This window comes from Peromyscus eremicus, chromosome 10 (genome assembly GCF_949786415.1).
Source record: "Peromyscus eremicus chromosome 10, PerEre_H2_v1, whole genome shotgun sequence".
NCBI lineage: Eukaryota > Metazoa > Chordata > Mammalia > Rodentia > Cricetidae > Peromyscus > Peromyscus eremicus.
The window spans coordinates 64,271,421-64,290,151 of record NC_081426.1 but is presented as its reverse complement, the minus strand read 5'-3'; the positions used below and the strand labels follow the sequence as shown (position 1 = coordinate 64,290,151).

General features: G+C 41.9%; 1 protein-coding gene across 3 annotated transcripts in view; it reads left to right on the top strand.

Moving 5' to 3' along the window:
* Positions 1 to 18,731, top strand: part of Corin (corin, serine peptidase) — a 202,088-nt gene that overhangs the window by 29,686 nt on the left and 153,671 nt on the right. For 2 of the 3 annotated variants that reach the window (XM_059275966.1, XM_059275965.1), the window contains exons 2-3: positions 2,006 to 2,147; positions 15,778 to 15,981. In XM_059275966.1, the coding sequence (XP_059131949.1) occupies positions 2,006 to 2,147; positions 15,778 to 15,981 (346 nt within the window). Of the gene's footprint in view, positions 1 to 1,976; positions 2,148 to 15,777; positions 15,982 to 18,731 lie in introns of those variants that run through there. The other variant, XM_059275964.1, reaches the window with a different exon arrangement.

Below are 18,731 nucleotides of genomic sequence, written 5' to 3'. Positions count from 1 at the left end.
GTAAAGTGTGAGCTTGGGAGAGATCATTGGTTTGAGATCATCATTAGTCTTATTGCAGGCGTTCGATACCTAATTGAGCAGATTGATTCTGTCACTATCTCTGTTGGCCTGCAGTCCTGTCAGATCAATGTTATCTACAAGCCCGGAAGGGTTCCCTGTGTCCAGTGACGGAGCTGTGATTGGGGTACTGTCACTGACTTCCTGTTTTAGTATGCCATTACTCTATCTTCCTGAGAATCAACTGTACGCTGATTAAATGAACTCACCTTGGGTGGTGCCTTGGACCAGATGCAGCGAGAATGGGTTAGTAGACACATGAGCCTAATAAAGGAAGCCCATTTTAAGTTAACATCATAAGCTCTTTCAAACAGTGTCTTTTCATGGAGAATTCTTAAGGTTACTGAAGACATCATTGCATTCTGTGGTGAACGCTGCTTCCTGTATTCCTCAGTGACCAAGGATCCATTTTAACAGTGAAGAATAAAGCAGAAATGGAGAATCATGCCTGCCTCAGAAAGAAACTATCAAATTTGCCATTTCATTTCCTTTGCGTGTCCTGGAAATGACGATGGACCAGCCAGGAAGTTCTAGCAGTATTACAGGACCATTCTGTTAGCTCTATAACATATAACAATCTGCATAATGAAAAGGCTTATTCTAGGCCGTTCTTTTATTGAAGGTTACATATTTACCACAGAGGAAGAGTACTGAGCATGCGTGGCAGGGGTTCATGAGAAGAAGTGGTTGGTATAGTAGAGTTTCTTCAAACGTACAGGCACTAGGAGAGGACTAGTTTGGAAGTAGGGAAAGAGAAGCGAATTAGTTTTGGACTTAGGCTACTGACCATTCCGAAGAGGACCTGTACAATATAACAAGAAAGGAAGCTCAGGACTGCAGAATGGGGGTCCAGAAGACCTCCCAGAGATTAACAGACGAGTGCCAAAGCTGGGGTTTAAGAGTCAGTTTAAGCAAGGCTGGGGTTTAAGATCAGGAGCTATGCTTGCTCTGGGGACTAGGGCAGCAGCCCGCCATAACTTGAAGCACTTTCGGTAACATCTCAGGCTTCTGCTGAGAAAGCCGCTGCCTTCAGCTAGCCAACTGTAGTAAACAAATTCCCAGACAGGAGCTTGAACTTCGCACAATGTGAAGCATTTGCTGACAAGAAGTTTTGAGCCATCGCTGTGGTCTCTCTCGCTCTCTTATGGATAGGCTGTGGGGGAACTGTAAGCAGCAGAGGGTGTCTTCTGAGTGACTCTGTTTCACCGACACCCGTGACAGTCTCTCGCTTTGGACTTGTTAGTAGATGCGTGGCCAGTAATACTTAATGTCGTGGAATTGTTATCACCTGAAAACCTGTTTTACCCCGATGTGAATGTGTGCAGACTTGGGCTGGAACTGAGACAAAGAAGAAGGAAGTCTAGTTAGTGTCCTGTTTATTCCTGCTCACCAGCATTTTATCACTGTGCCAGACGGCCCTGACTTTGTTTACATCTGGCTCAGGGGAAAATTCTTGCCATGGTAATTCCCAGCATTTCGAATACTGCCAAACTGGTAAATGTTTCTGAAACAAAACAAAACAAAAATAAAACCCAAACATGCTGAAATATCATTAGAAGATTATCTAATGAAAAAATTTTCAGAGTAAAGAATAAAAAAAAAAATAAGAAGAGAAGTTGGTAGAGTGATTGCCTAGCATGAGGGGAAGAGGAGGAAGAGGGAGAAGAGGAAGAATGGGAGGAGGAAGGGGAAGAGGAAGGGGAGGAAGAGGAGGGGGAGTTAAGAGGGGGAAGAGGAGGGAGAAGAGGAGGCCTTGTTTATGTGTGCAGTTACTTACTTGCTCATTACTGTTTGTTGAGTACCTTATTTAATGCCCTCAAGTACACACTGTCAAACCTCTTAGGAACAGCGCTTCTCTGAAAGGACGGCTGTAATAGAAGATTTCACCCCAGCCCCTGAACTGCTGTGTGATATTGAAACCCTGCTTCATGTCTCCATCTCCCATCAGGTCTTGAGAGCCAACCGTGGCGTGGGCGAGGGCTGCCCTCAGAAGCTGGTGACCGCTAGTCTGCTGCGCTTCCTCCTGCTGGTGCTCATCCCCTGCATCTGCGCCCTCACAGTGCTGCTGGCCATCCTGCTGTCCTTTGTGGGTGAGTGATGCTCTCACGCAAAAGAAAGGAAGTCAAAATCACAACGAGCGTGGTTTTACACTCAGCTCTCACTTTACCGAAAGTGTCAAATCAGTGAGAGGATGGTCTCCGAATTCCCTGGGGAAAACTTGCTGTTTTGGCCACGTAACAGTGTGACCTGCTATTGCTATTAATGCCAATGATGGTTATAATGGAAACAATTACTAGATGTAAACACCACAAAAACTGAGGGACAGCTAGACCTGTCATTTTCCATAAGTGCTCACGGCTGTGAAAAAAGAGTATCACACAGGACACACACACAGGACACACAGGAGACAGAAGGATGGGGAAGGCGGGGGAAGGCACTTTGACACAGTATACCACAGGGGAGCTAATTAACATCTGAACCTTTGCAGTGAGGTGAATAGAAATCCAGGTTGAGGGCAGTAGCAAGTACAGGAGCCAAGTAACTCCAGGCCTCACAGAGGCAGATGTCAGAAACTGGGTAAAACATTGGCAGCATTGGAAAATGCAGCTAGATGGCTGCTATCCACATGCCAGCAGACTGTGTCTGTCATAGTGAGCGATCAGGTCTTTAGTATGTTGGTCACTGGTTTTCAAAGCTTTGAGGAGGAAGATCAGGCGTCACATTGTGTCAGGATTGTCTTTGGCTCTGAAAATGGAGATCTTCAACACACACTCTAAATGCCACATGGGCAACCAGGTAATATGTGCTAAGGATTCCTTCATTTGTCTGTCTCAGTGTAATGGACAACAGCCTAGGTTAGAAAGGCAGTCTCTTGGGAAAAGCCAACAACCTATTTTGATTGCTGTCCACTGATATTTCGAACCAGGCTCCTCCAAATGTATGTAATCAAATGAAACAGGATATAAACAGAAAGATAGGGGTGATCAAATTCCATCACTAAAGATTTAAACATTGCAATTTCATCAAAGCAGTCTATCATTTTCTCATAAATTAGCTCAAGAAAACCATACATTTAGAATTGACAAGGAAATTAGTTCCAGTAAATATAAATACCTATTTATTTGTGTATGTTAGGATCATATGTGATATTTATTATAACGTAATACTGTAATATCTTGGTATCCACAGAGCATTTATTCCAAGGCTTCCTAAGATACCAAAACCCATAGTAGCATACATCCCTTATATGAAATGATGGAGTATTTGTGTACAGCCTATGTACATCCTCTGGTTACTTAAAAATCAATTTTAGGTCTCTCATAAGGCCCAATAAAATGTGAATGTAATGTTAGTAGTTGCTCTACTGCTTAGAGAATCATGAGAAGGAAATAAAGTCTGTAGATGTTCAGGGCAGATGTCTTTTTTTTTTGCCCCCAATGTTGTCCATTTGTAGCTAGTTGAATCTGCGGATATAGAGGAAGGATTGTTTGTTTGCTGTGAGAATGTTTGACACTCATTGTGATGGGCAGTGGGTTACAGTCGGAGGCTCTTTTCATGGAAGAGGAAATCTGATCGTGTTTCTGTTTGCATACGATGGCAGAGTTAGATACTGGACTTGGCAGGAAGAAGTAAAGGAAAGGGGGACTAGCTTAGGGTTTTGGCTCTGACCTAAATAAAGATTAACTTGTTTCCAATAAAGTCTTGGGTACATTAAAATAAGCAGAAATCAAGATGGATTGGATTTGAGGGTAAGAGAGGAACAGAAATCAAGGCTGATTCACAGCTTTCTGGCTTGGGAAGCCAGGTTATTTGAGGCCACGTGTTCAGGGAGAGCAGTGTGATGCAGGCAGGTGGAGGGCTCATTGGAAGATCATTTTGTACATCAGGGATGCCAGGAGACAACTGAGTTCTGCGGAATCACAACCTCCATGCTTATGTCTTCTGTAAATTCAGGCTTGGCCAAGCAATCAAGGGATAAAAGAATTCCAACATGTTGTTTTCTTGGGGGAAATTTAAGGAGAAATTAAAGCTATATATGATATTTGTTTTTTGGTTGTCTTTTGAATTTGCCTCCACCCCATTGCCCCAGGTCTGAAGCTGAGGCATCAGCAGGGATGCTGAGATGGAGCCCCGCTGTCTTGAAGGATGAAGGAGTATCAGGCATAATAACTGAAGAAGCAGGTGTTTGTGAAACATGAAGAGAAAATGTATTAGTTGAAAGCCAAGGACAGAGATCAGATAAAGAAAAATGGGCAACAGGAGATAGAGGAAGGATGGACAGAGGAAGAAGAAAGGGATCTGGGAACTCTGAGTTTCTCCGATGCTGAGGAAGTTGAGACAAATATGTGGATAGAGAATGGCCAAGCAGGAGAAGGACAGAGAAGGGCCTAGTCCAGGAGGCTAGGAGGTTGACTAGTGCATTTATCAGCAGCCATTCCCTCTGTGGCCAGCTGCAAGTTAAGGCCAGTCAATCGCTCTTAGCCTCATTACTGCCGTGCCCTTCCAAGATCAACTTCCAACAGACTTGCCCACCCTCCCTTCTCCAAAGCCCCTCTGTATTTGCTGCGTTTGCGTTTTGTCCAGATTGGTAGTTCTCATCTCTGGGAACATCGGTCTCCTAGGCTCTTTCTTGGTCACAGCACCATCACTGTTAGAACTCTTTCTCATCATATGATGAATGGCTCACACACACTGAGGAATATTTCCTCTTATTCTCAAGGTCCCATGCTCATATAAATTTAAACACATGTTTAAGAGCCTCCATGCTCGGTAACTGTAGGAGAGGATGCTATTGAAGCATGGATGGTTAGTTTTTGCTTCGTTTTTATTAGTTCTTTGAGGATTTTACACAATATACTTTAATCATATTCACCCTTCCCCTGACTCCTCTTAGGTCCACCCCTCCTTCCCTACCCATCCTAATTTATCTCCTCTTTTTTTTTTTTAAATACCCATCAATTCCAGTTTGTGTCGTGCATATAATCTTAGATCTGTGGCTTTCCACCGAAGCCTGGTGACTTACCAGGGGCTACAATCTTAAAGAAAACTGATTGTCCCTCTCACAGCACTTATCAGTTGCTAATAGCTTCTTAGCTAGGGGTGGGACTTCATGGCCACCTCCACTTCCTGTGTTGGGATTCGGTCTAACTTGAAATTGCAGAGGTCTTTTGTATACTATCACAACTGTTGTGAGTCCATATGTGCAGATACTCTGTTGATGTATAGCCAGCATTTTGGGCTCTTTGTGAGCTTTTTGCTCACTCTTCACCTATGGTCTTTGAGAATGAATCAAAACGTCATCATTTTTGATGGCCAACTAATATTTCATTCTATGGATATTCCAGTGTTTTTCCATTAACTAATAGATGGGCATTTGAATTACTTTCAGCTTTGGGCCTCTAATTTACCTGATATCCTGCTATGAATATTCATGTATAAGTTTTTGGGGTTATAAACATTTTCATTTCTCTTAAGCCTACACCAGCAGTAGAATTTTGTGTGCTTATGTGTGGCACTGTGGAGGCTATTAATTGGCACCCACCCCTAAATTATATCTTGCTTGTATGCTGGAAACTTTTACAAAGTAGGAATCTTCTGGCACATCTTCAGAAGCATTTTTCTATGTTCTGCACAGCATAATTTCATAGTGAAGCAATATCTTCCCTCCATAAACATTTCATATTTTATAACTGAGATGCATGCTGTTGTAATGCGCACCACAGCCCCTTTATATCTTGGTTACTAAACTCTCATTAAATCCTGCTTACTTTAGAGGCATTCTAATTGTTGGGAGAGATAATTCCATGTTTTCCCAACTCTAGCTGTTGCTCATGTGTTCATGTGGACTGTTCAGGGATACCGGGACACAGGTTGTACTATCTGTTTCCAGTCTTTCCCATTCTGACTCAGCTCATACCAACATGGTAAAAAGACTTCTGAAGAGGAGAGTTGAACTTTGTAGCCAGTGTATTTGAGCAGCGACACGCAGAGTCTCACACCACACTTAATAGGAGCTGCTAAGGTGAAGGTTAGGTTTGCATCTCTAAGCTCTTCAGAAGCTTGAACTGTCCATATGGACCCCAAGATCTGGATGTAAAATAAAGATTGGGGTTTTTGAAAGAAACTGAAATGTAAGAAAGTTCATTATAGCTGAGATTTTGTTTCCTTGGTGATCGTGAAGTCCTAATGGGCCACATGACATAGAAAGAAGGATTGCCTTTTGAGAGATGACGTCATTTATTTAGAAGAACTAAAGGCAGAGCTGGGGAGACCCAGCAGTTAAGAACACAGGATGCCCTTTCACAGGACTTGAGTTTGGTTCCCGGCATCCATACCCGGAAGCTCATAACACCAGTAACTCTAGCTCCAGGGAGCTGGATACCCTCTTGAGGCCTCCTCATCACAGGGCACTACAGAATAACTGCCATGCAGCTCCACATTTCTTATATATCTTTTTTTGTTGCCAGCCTAGCCTTTAACAAAGAGCTGAGCCATCTCTCCAGTCCACATCTCCACATTTCATACGGGCTCTGCAAGGATACTCTGTGCTGCTCGATCTGGTTAGAGCTCATACTTTACCTGGCACTGTTCTCTGCTGCTCTAGAGAGCTTGGTTCTGACAGGCTTTACTTTGGTGTCGTGGCTATAACCTCTCCTTTAGCTACATTTGACTGCTGAAAGAACCCTGGGTTGGGCAGACAATCTCAACCACGTGTGTATTCTCCTGCAGGGGAGAAATGTACACAGTGGTCTTGGGAAGAGGTAACTAACCATCCCTAAGATAAGTTTAATCTTTTTACCTGTTTTGTGTTACCATGCATGTCATCTGAGAACTACTGTGCAGGCTGTAAAACCTTCCATAAACCTAGCAGCAAAGCATTCGTCTTTCTGTCCGCTGTCTCCCTGGGAACCCCAGCTTGGCGTTCCCACAACCACCTGGAGCTGACTCTTCATCTGTTTCAGCCCCTCTCATTTCTTCTTAAGTGCTTCAGCATCTTGTGAACCCCATTTCCACACTAGCTTAACCACTGAGGGCCTCCAGTACTTCTACCTTATAAAGGTCGCATCTCCTTGTGGAGCTCGGCAAAGCATTAAAGCCCTATCTAGTCCCTAGGTCTTTGCTCAATTAACTGCCTTCTTAACTCTCCAGTGAACACCGACCTACGAAGCCCAGTGAACTTGGTGCCAAACACTGCCTCTCTTGTGCCCAATTTTCTCAGCAACACCTGTTTTTCTATTGTCTTTCAGTCCCTGATGTTCATGGGGACCTCGGTTGATGGTAGCCAAGCATCCCTAATGGCTATTTTGAGCTAGTCCATCGGGTATTGATCTCTCCTGTATTTCCTTGGGCTATGCAGTCTTTTCTTATGGAGGCATGAGTCATTGCCCATTTCTCTACTTTCAAAGATCTAAGACTGATCCAGTCTACACCTATGCCCTACAGCCTCTCGAGTAGGCTGTCAAGAGTCCTTAGATTTCTTCTTAAAGTCTTCCCCACTTCAAGTCATTCAGAGACAGAATATTTGTCTGTACTAGCCCGTTATTAATGCCCTGCCTACAATGTCACACGTGGATTTCCTCTTCCTTTCTAAAGCAATATCTGCTGTCACTTCTACCTTGCTCTCTCTGTCCTGACCATTCAAATTTTACCATAAATTCCAAGTTTTGGGGTGCTAAGAACCTCTTTTGCACAGAATTAATTTTTATTCTCTCTTGTACCTTGCCAGACACAAGAGATGGCAAGCCCATCTCATCTTTTTGTTTTCAAATTTCTCTTTTCCTGCTGGAAGCTAGTATGAAGGATATCATCACTCTGTCTTTTTCACAGTTTTCCCTCCCTTGTGCATGCATGTTCTTTCTGGGTAGACAGTTGGGACTCAGTTGCATGTCATACCATCCAGTATGTGAGTGTCTACACATTTGTTAAACTAATGTGCTTTCTATTTTGTCCTATAAATGCTACTTTTGAGAATTTTTATATATTCTCTAGTCCATTGGTCATTTGAAGGGCATCCCCACAACCCCACAGGACACTGTATTTAAGGAAACATGCCACCCTATACTAAGTGTACGAAGCTGGCTATCCTGGGGTTTCCCATTGTTGGGGAATATTATTTTAAGGTGTGTTACTTTTGTTTATGTTGCATTTGTTTAACTCTGTGAAGCCTGTCTAAAACACCTGATGGTCTAATAAAGAGCTGAACAGCCAATAGCGAGGCAGGAGAAAGGATAGGCAGGACTGGCAGGCAGAAAGAAATAATAGAAGGAGAAATCTGGGATAGGAGAGATCTTGGAGCAAGACACAGGAGAGGAGGACACAAGGGGTCAGCCATCCAGCCACCCAGCTACATAGCCAGTCACAGAGTAAAAATAAGATTACAGTAGTTAGCCAAATTCCAGTAGGAAAACAAATCCTAAAATTCATATGGACCCTCAACAGTCATCTACATATCCAGAGCAATTTTGAACAAAAACAAAGTTAGAGGCTATGACACTTGCTGATTTAAAAAATGAATTTTAAAGGCAGAGTTATCAAAACCACATAGGCGCCGGCATTACAGCAGACATGGGGACCCATAGAGCAGAACGGGGATTAGACTCTGCTCCCTTTCTCTAATATGTATGCTCACTCAGTCTTCAGCGAGGGAGCTGAGAATGTACAGTGAGGATACAATAGTCTCTGAAACAAGATGTGTTAGGAAACCTGGGAATCCACACAGAAAAAATAATAGAACTGAACAATTTTACTGAAAAGGAAATCACACCAAAAGAGGTTATACTGGAACACAAGATTTGAAGCCATAATATTCTTAGGAGGACTTGGGGTCAGGGCTTTTTACTGCTCATCTTGACATTGATGTCTTGATTGACACCCCCCAACCCACCCCCTTTACTTCTATGGAGTTGAGGGTTGGGGTTCAGCTTCCCATGTGCTAAACCAATGCTTTGTTACTAAGCCACACTCCAACCCTTTGGTTGGGATTTTTAACCCTTGTATTTGGTGCTGTGTAGAGAATGGTGTGATATGGATTGAATATGTGCCATGGAATCTTAATAGTCATGGGGTCTGGCTTGAACTGACTTTTAAAACTGTTGTTCAAGTCAGTTTTGGTTCAGCAACACTGTGGTCTAAAAGTCTCACTGGAAGGATGCTGAATCTTTCTTTCCCGGGCTGTTGAAGTCTTGTGTACAAAAGCTTTGAACTCGTCAATGTCAACGATTAATTGTTCTCGCTTTACCTGCAGGCTTATGGAAAGGGTCTGAAGTCACCTCTCTAACTTTCTTCGTGCGGTGAATGCTTTATATATGGCTTGTTAGACTTTTCATGTTTTGACATGAAGAAGAATGAAAAGGCAGAGTGGTAGAGAGACCTCAGGGAATGTGATTTACATTTTCCACCCACTTCTCTTGAACTCAAGAGAAAAATAGTCTTCAAAAATGGCGTTCCTTTTCCTCAGGCGGCTAGTTGAATCTGAGAGCGCTGAAGTAAAAACTACATCTTTTTTTCCCTTAGAAATTTCCTAACAGCTTATAACTTTTATAAACATTTGGAATTAGAAGACTCTCACCTTCTTAATTCATAGTGTTGGATTCCGAGCATCATTTTCAAGGGAAACACTCCCCAGGTTCTTATTTACACCAGAAAGTATAAGGTTCCTGATGATCTGTCATGACCTCATTTCTTATTGCTTATATAAATCTTCAGATTCTTTTCATAACTTTGGCTTTCTGGTACAGATTCACCAACAGAGAGTTTTCAAACACAAGTGCGTATCTTCGTAAAGTCCTTAGGCTGAAGTTAGATCTACGCCTCAGGTTTCCTGAAATGATGATCAAAAGGTTTGTACTGTGAGTGCAGTTCTTGGACCAAACAGCACATCCTCCTGGGGACTCTGACCTGCAGAATGCAGGCTCAGGCCCACACCAGTGATACTGCTTGGAGATCCCTGGGCCTCTAAATCTATCCTTCACTCCCTGCAATAAATCTTCCTCTTTCTGTAGGTCAGTGGATTGTTCTTATCAAGTCTACCAAAGTCGTTTTATCTAGTATGCTGTATCTGGAACTGATAGTTATTTGAACCAGACTTTGAAATGAGGGGCCTATGTCTTCTCTCTGTATTTAGTTCCCTTAAGCTCATCTTTCTCTATTTGTGCAGTGAATGTCAAGGTGTCTGTCCTAAGCTCTATTCTCACTTACACTCATCCCTTTCTTGGCCACGTCACCCATTCCTATCACTCCATTTATTATTTCTACATCAACAAACAATTTCAGCGGAGGCCAGGGCAGGTTCTTGGTGTTCTTCCGGGGCTTGAAACAAACAATTCCACAGGGGTGCCTTCCCTTAAGTGTAAGCATATGTGCTCTGGGAGCATGATGGAGGGGCATTCTGTGGGGAGCCTAGCAAGGCATTCCCCAGGAGCTCTTTACATTGCTTCGGCTTGGTCCTTTCCCTTCAATATTGCCAGAGATTCCATACTGAATATATGCAAAACAATTACAACAACTTAAACCTCTACAGGTTGAGTTTGCATTATCCACTATCCTTTTCATCAGCCAGGATTGGTTAGACACTGTTATGTAACAACAACAACATGTCTCATGACATTAGTGGTTTTGAAACAGTACAAGACTAATTTCTCACTCACTCTACAAGGGATTTGTGGGATGTTGCTGGGGAGTGAATACCATTCAGGTCTTCCAGGGTCTGAACTGATGGAATAGCTGTCATCCTGAACTTTGTGGCTGTTGTATAAAGGATCTGGAGACTGTTATAGCAGCAATTAAATGCCTCTGCCTAGAAGCAACACTTGTTGGTTTTGCTTGTGGCCTCAAACTTGTTGGAAGGCTGTACCCAAGAGGCCAGAGACTGCAATCCCTCCATTTTTCTTACTAGAAGGAGACAGAATGAAGCGTTTGGTGAACACACTGAGGACAAGCATGCTTACCATGTGTGTGAGTGCCGCCTGAGTCCCACGTATGAAAACCTTCCCCTCTTGCTCTTACTTTTTTTTTTTTTTTTTTTTTTTTTTACTTCTGGAAGGAAGTTCTATTTGTCTTTACTGCATTTGCCTTGAGTCAGAGCCTAGCTTTCTCACATAGATCATAACAATGGCTCCTAATTCTGCTCTGTACTTGATCCCTTTAAACATTACCTCCCCGACACAGTGGTGATTCCCTTAAGACCCTTAAAAGTTCGTCACCTCAACACAATGTGTTCCAAACCTTTGACACAAGCTGACCTTCACGACTGACCTCTGCTGCCTTCCAGCCTTTCCTCTGGTACCCCGTGTGCTCGCCGTGTTTCATTACTTGCTGCGAGGCTTTTCTGTGCCTTTTGCTCTGTTTAGAAAATGTCTTGTTCCCTACTATCATCCCTCTTATTCCTCACAAATACTCTGTTCCAATCTAGAAACTCCGTCATCCTCCTTGCAGATTCCCAAGGATGCTTTTCCCTGAGAAATACTTTCCGACTTTCTCAAATGGAGTGATGACTGTTTCCTCAGTTTTAGCCAACAGACCATCCTATGCATGGTGTTCTCAAAGCACACGGTTTGTATTTTTTAGATTTCATGCTTGCTTTACTTAAGTGATCTATGCACATGCTGATGGCAGGAACATGTTACTAAGTCATACGTTCCCAGAGAGAATAATTATGTAGTTCCTGGCACATGAAGAATGTGAAGTAAATGTGTTACACACATCCAAAGACACAAAGATAAAATCACACCATCAAAGGAAGATTCTGCAAGCATATAATGATCTGTCTGTCTGTCATCTATCTATCTATCTATCTATCTATCTATCTATCTATCTATCTATCTATCTATCATCTATCTATCATCTATCTATCTATCTATCTATCTATCTATCTATCTATCTATCTATCTATCTATCATCTGTCTGTCTATGGATCTATTGGTCTGTCTATCTATTGTTCAGACTGAGAATTATGTATAATGTGTGTGTATGTGTCCTAACCCTGTTCTTGGACAAGTTAGCCATCATAAATTTCAGTTGCTTTCTCCGTGATACTCTGTAAGGAATGCTTACATGGTTTTGCTTATTTCATAGGCTTGCTAGGCTTATAGTGAAGGCTCTTAGCAGCCTGTAGTAGTTCCTTACTACTGCGATAACAAATGATCACACTCTTGGTAGCTTCTAGCACACCTCTGTTATCTTAGAGTTACAAGGGTCAGAAATACAAAATGGGTTTCACTGGGCAAAATTCCTTCTGGAAGTCCTACAGGAGTAATCCATTTCATTACTTATTCTAATTTCCAGGAACATTGTCTCATTGAGTCTTTCCTGTATTTTATGATTAAAACACACAGCTTTCTGTGGTTGATATATTGTGCACCCCAATAAACTTATCTGGGGGTCTGAGACAGAACAGCCACTATATTAAACATAGGTAGGCAGTGGTAGCACACGCCTTTAATCCTAGCATTCTGGAGGCAGAGATCCGTCTGGCTCTCTGTGAGTTTAAATCCACACTGGAAACAGCCAGGCATGGTGACACATGCCTTTAATCCCAGGAAGTGATGGCAGGAAGCAAAAAAGTATATAAGGTGTGAGGACCAGGAACTAGAGCCTTTTTAAGTTTTTAGGCTTTTAGCAGCAGTTCCGCTGAGATCCATTTGGGTGAGGACACAGAGGCTTCCAGTCTGAGGAAACAGCTGAGGAATTGGCGAGGTGAGGTGGCTGTGGCTTGTTCTGCTTCTCTGATCTTCCAGCATTCCCCCCAATACCTGGCTTCTGGGTTTGTTTTTATTAATAAGACCTTTTAAGATTCATGCTACAGCTTTCTGCCTAGAAGGACCCCTGAGAGTATATTAGAGTTTGTTGAAAATCCAGGATAATGCTCCAACTTAAGATCCTTAGTTTAATTGTATCTGCAACACCCCTTTGTTATGTGAGGTATAGAAAGCCACACAGTCATAGGTTCAGAGAACTGGGATTTTAGAGGAAGCATTATCCTGCTGATTTCTGTGTTCTTTCTCATTAAAAAGCATTGTTATTATGTGGCAATTATCATTAAAGCTACAGTTACTTCTTAGACCTTTTTAAATTAATTGTTTTTGTTTCAGAGCCCATACACTTATGAGCCATACAACCTTGATGTAATTCACCATTTACTGATGATTTAGCTTGAATGAACCGTGGTATTTTCACTTCAAAAGTGTATAAAGTGCTTAACCTTGGAGATTTAGTGAGATTTAGCATTTTGTGATGCTGAAGAACATAGTGTAGTAAAAGAAAATTGAGATTTAAACATGTCTTAATAGTACTAAGACAAAATTTCCGTTGTTGCATAGAAATGGCTAACAGCTATTGAGGCATTGTTGTGAGCTAAGAGCTGTTGAAGTGTTTATACATTGACGAGTGAAGTCTCCACAGTGAGCCTCTAAACTTTAGAGTGCTTCTATTTTCCTTATCTCACGGTACTTGAGAGTTTGCCCAACTAAGAGTAGAAAGTGGCAGAGATGGAATTTTTAAGTTAAGGTAGGCAGGCTGCAGACATTGTACTGCTCTCTCCAGCACTGTGAAGATCAGAAGGGAGACAAGGCTGGGTGACTTCAGAATGAACTCTGTGCTTTGGGCCCTTAGGGCTCAGCATCTCTGCAGTCCTCATCGTGGTACTGGCTGAAATCATTTAGTATTGTTGACTTCTCATTTTCACGTTTTTAGAAAAATGCTTACTAGGTGGCGACCAGATGTGTTGGAAGTGGTCAGTTTCCAGAGATGCTTAACACAAATTGTCTAGGAAGTTCTGACTCTTAAAAAGTGCATCCTTTAAGTCCCCCCCCCCCACCATCTCTCTTCTTTTCCTCCTCTCTGTTCTCTTCTCTTTTCCCCTCCCTCCTAACTATCCTTCAGGAATGTCAACTTCAGCAACTGTCGAACGTTATCTCTCTCAGTATTCTGACAAATTGTATTGCCACACAGAGGCAATGGCTAGGAAGCTGCCTGTTATTGTAAAGCAATGTGTTTTCTACGTTAATGTTTTCTACAAAGACCATTGTTTCCAAGGACTGCTTCGGCCAAGCAGATCCTAGTAGCATGCGCACCACCATAATGAGGTTAAAAATATAAGCAAGATTATTAATAAGACTAGTGATCACAAAAATATTATGAACAACTGTTGAAGCCTTTCATATGCAAGGAACTGATTTTAGTAGGATTAGTCAGAGGTGTAGATGTAAGGAATTGGCATGGGCTGGAAGTATGTTGATGGAGCTTGCTGCCTACTCAGGGTTAGTATGGTAAGAATCAACTTAGTGGATCTTCTTCTACAGCCACGTATAACAGAAATATATTATCTGAAAAATCTATGCAGAAATAAACAAGGAAAGGGAGTCATTCATACAGAAGTGAAATCACAAGTAATGACAAAGCATGAAATTAGAAAGAGTCAATAAACTCAGATTATTAACTGGTCATATTCACAAAGAGCCAAATGTAAGATTATTGAGCTTTGGCAATGCACCTTATGTAATAACGAAGCATACATGTGCATTTTTTTTTCCCCGATCAGTGATAGAGTCTGAATCATTTGAAAATGGAAAACAGTGGAGCGGGTGCCTTGCTTCTCCATGTGCCCCTGACATTTCTTCGCAACCTCTCGTGGTTGAAGAATGTGTTACCTGTGTCACGAGGCTTCCTTTTCTGCCCAGCGTTTTAATTAGAGTCGTTTGGCAGATGAAGCTGTTGACCTCAGTTAGCCAGAGGCAGCTGCTTTGCTATTTTGAATTGGAGTGAATGTTATCTTCACGCAGACAAAAGTTTTTTTTTTTTCTTTTTCCAGAGACTGATAGTAAACATTGTATTTATATTTCTTTTGTGTTTAATGGTTCATGGGAATATTTAGAAAAGTGACATCCAATTAGATCATTCACTGTAAATGCCTTTTAGAAAAAAATTCTCCCTTGGGTATTTCTAAGGAAGGGCCAGTGTCACATTCCTTTGCTTTCATTGTTGGGCTCCACTACAGTGCTGTGCTCACAAGGCATGGTCTACAATCTATTTTGATGGAGTTAAAAATACATGATCTCTTTCAAGGTCTTAAAAGTTCTGCCTAAAAAAAAAAAAAAAGGGAATTATCAATAATCTTACATTTGGCTCTCTGTTTTGTGAATGTGACCAGTTAATAATTGTAGTTTATGGACTTTTATTTCATATATTTATGTTGTTTTGGCTAAAGATGAAAGTAATTTACCCTCTCCATTTATTTTTTGCTATAATTGGAGTTTAATTCTTTTCAATTTCTATGATATTTTGTAGTAAATGAGTCTGGTTATTTTTGTTTACCCCCAAATTTAATTAAACCCTGGAGAAATATAAGGCTGAAAGCAAGCAAGTTTCACTGTCTTTGGGTGGCCGGTGCAGCATAGAGCCACGTGAAGCATGTGTCCTGGGTTCAGGGCCATGCGATGATGTGTGACATAGAGAAATTGAGACCATGGGAAAAGAACACCATTGGATTCACCGTGTTTAATTCTTGGTGGTTCTAACGGCTGTTGTCTTGCCTTTTGTCTTTGCCTGGGCAGGATGACAGATGGGCGAATGACATTAACATTTTCTTGGTGTAACGACATTAACATTTTCTTGGTGTAATGACATTAACATTTTCTTGGTGTTTACTTGTTTTTTTTTTTTTTTTTTTAGAATAAATACTTTGCGAAATGTTTAAAAAATATATTTATATATTTTGTCTTTCAGGAACATTAAAAAAGGTTTATTTTAAATCAAATGGCAGTGAACCTTTCGTTACTGATGGTGAAGTTCAAGTTCCTGGTGTTTTCCTTGCAACTACAGTATATAATGAGAGCACATGGGCACCCACGATGCCCCCGAGCCAATCCACTCCAGCCTGGACATCTAGAGCTGCTCCTTTCTCTGGGGACCAGAGTCCGAGGAATACAAGTAAGTCTGAAGTTGCTGAACACGAATGAATTTTCCATGACAACTGACACTGTGAAGTCACACTCACAGGTCACCTCATGAGAGCCATTCACTCAGAAGGCCTCGCCGAGTGCCTGTCCTTTAAGTCTGAAATGCCAGCAGCTCTGTGGGCAAGACTGAGATGGAGTAGGGAACAGTCATGAGTCAACATTTCTGAGCTATAGCCCTTTGTAAGAGTTCCTCGCCCCATGACGAGCCTTATGTGAAAGTTACTTATTTAGAAGTTATTAAGTTGGTAAGTGAGGTCACTTATGGTGTTCTCAGGACCTTACTGGAGGGAGTCCCTAGCCATACAAGAAAAAGAGAGCATGGCTGAAAACTCACCCCGACTTCCTTCAGAGGTAGGCCCGTGTTCTTTGTCTCCTGCCTCCTTCTTTTATTGGTGGTGACAGTTCCTTGACATCTTGGTGACTAAAAACAATCACACCTTCAGGAAAATGGCAAGTGCTGAGTTCCTTCTGGGTGAACTTCAAGGAAGGGGTTGTTAGGATTTCCAGAAAAAGAGCTGGGCCAGAGAGAGAAAAGACAGAGTATGGAGACATCCTCTGGAATGTGACTCGGTCCCTAGACAGCCCGAGACCTTCAGGAAAGTTACACCACTTCCAGAAGGCCCAGTGGGATGGGTTTGTGTGCAAAGGCATTCTCAAAAATACAAAAAGTGTGAAGTCCTTCCCTGACGTTGTTCTGTCTTTTATTTATTTATTTATTTATTTTAGCTCCCTACAGCAAGGTGATGTCATTGGGAATTACATAAAACTCATCCATCTATGATCACCTTGTTTCCTCTCCCATCACAACACCCACAAGAGGAAATCACATCCTAGTCTGGGCCAGAGTATTTATTTTCACTCTGAACTAGGAAGGGAAAGCTTAAGTTGACTTTTAGCTATCAAGGTGTGGATTTGCTAGCGCTTGAGAAAAAACAGAATTATTTTGTTACTCCAAATTCAAAAGAGACAGACTGCTTAGATTTCACTATTTCACAGTGTACCTACAGGTATTAGTCATCTCTTAGACTCAGTGTTCACCAGGGATCCAGAGGCAGACATGCTTATGACCTGACAGAGATATTGCAAAGCAAAACTCGCCACGTTGAAATTATTTTCCTCGGGAGTTTAATTTTGAGGTTTCGTATTTCGCTCAAGCACTTCATTACCCTCAAGGACAGCGTTTTCCATCAGGAGTGAAGAAGTCATTTACATAAAAACCGCCCAGTTAATGTGGTCATAATTACAGCAACTGTTCTTCTCTTCCTCTAAGTGGATTTGCCTGTAGTTTGAATGTTCTGTCATTCATTAAGATTCAAGTAAGTTTAACAAGCACATACCCTGGAGATTAAAAAAGAAAACACAGGGGGCTTGCTGTTCAGCTTGGAATTTTGATGGAACTCTGACTAGTTGTTTCTCTTCCCCTGGCCGGATAGGGACTTATTTTGACATGGAGATGAAATCCAGGTGAAATTACAATGATTACATGAAGAGACCCCGAAGCCTTTGACAGTTGCCCATCTGTGTCGCTCCCGGGCTTGACGGCATGCTATGCGCCAGGGAACGTCCTGATACACTGTCGACATTAACTGGAGCCATTGGCTACCAGGAGCTTCTATTTCCAGGCACTCTAGTGAGAGCGCCGGTCTGAGCTTGCTGAGGGTTTGACAGTTTTCGAGGCATATTTAGACGTGAGCCCCGTAACGAACTGATGAGGTTCACAGGATGGGTAAGCGCCCACTTCAGGTTGTAAGGCTTAAGATCAAATTGACATGTCCAGTGTCATTTGCTTGGTAACAGGCAGCTGTGAAGCTGCGTCTCAGATCTGAGGACTCCTGGGTCAGTGCTGGGTCCTCTGAGTGCCGATGTTTCCTGATAGAATTTTATTGTTTCCTTTACAGTGCGCAGGGCATTACTGCACACATCTCAGGCTCTGGGAGAATAGAAAGAGTCATCTACTTTTGGCTTTTGTTTTTTTTTTTTGATGAATAGCCATGGTGTTCCGATACAAAAGCAATTAGTTGAATGAATAGGTGAAGTATATTGACTGGAAAGTGTTAACATGTGATTTGTCCCATTTTTTTAGTGGCCTCTGCTCACACTTCTGCTACTTGATTTTGTTTAACCAACTTTAAAGTATCATTTAGTGTCTTCTTTCTATAGTAACACTTTGCAGGAAAACAGTTTTTGTATTTTCCCTGTTTTCTTACACTTCTCCAATCAAGAGTTTTTAAATTTTCTGGCATATGTAAAATCTATTTAAGTGTATGTTGGTCCTGAAATACTATGACCAGACATTCTACCTAGATTTCTTGGCCAGCTCTTGTCCACAGGTAGTTAGAAACAGTCTTGTTCCAAGACACTTCCTCCTGGGGGACCCTCATATTATGCCAAAGCTAAGAATTCTGCAGTTACAAAGTGTTGACTAGAATATACCTCATAACTGTGCTTTCCATGTGGCACCCCAGCTTTTCTGCATGTGAGGTGTCTTGATGTAACACACTGTACTTCTGGGGTTTCTTTACCGCCTCTGTGAACTCCATGGGTAATGTAGAGAAGGAAGTAACCCACCATAAACTTTAATGCTGTGTTTCAGCAAGAGATTTTTTTAGGTTGCATGCTATGTCTGGGTTTCAATTTATAACGTTTTCTCTTTCTATGTATTGTAAGTATTTAAACACATGTTGAAGGAAAGGGAAACCCAGCTAACAAGAAGTCTGGGAT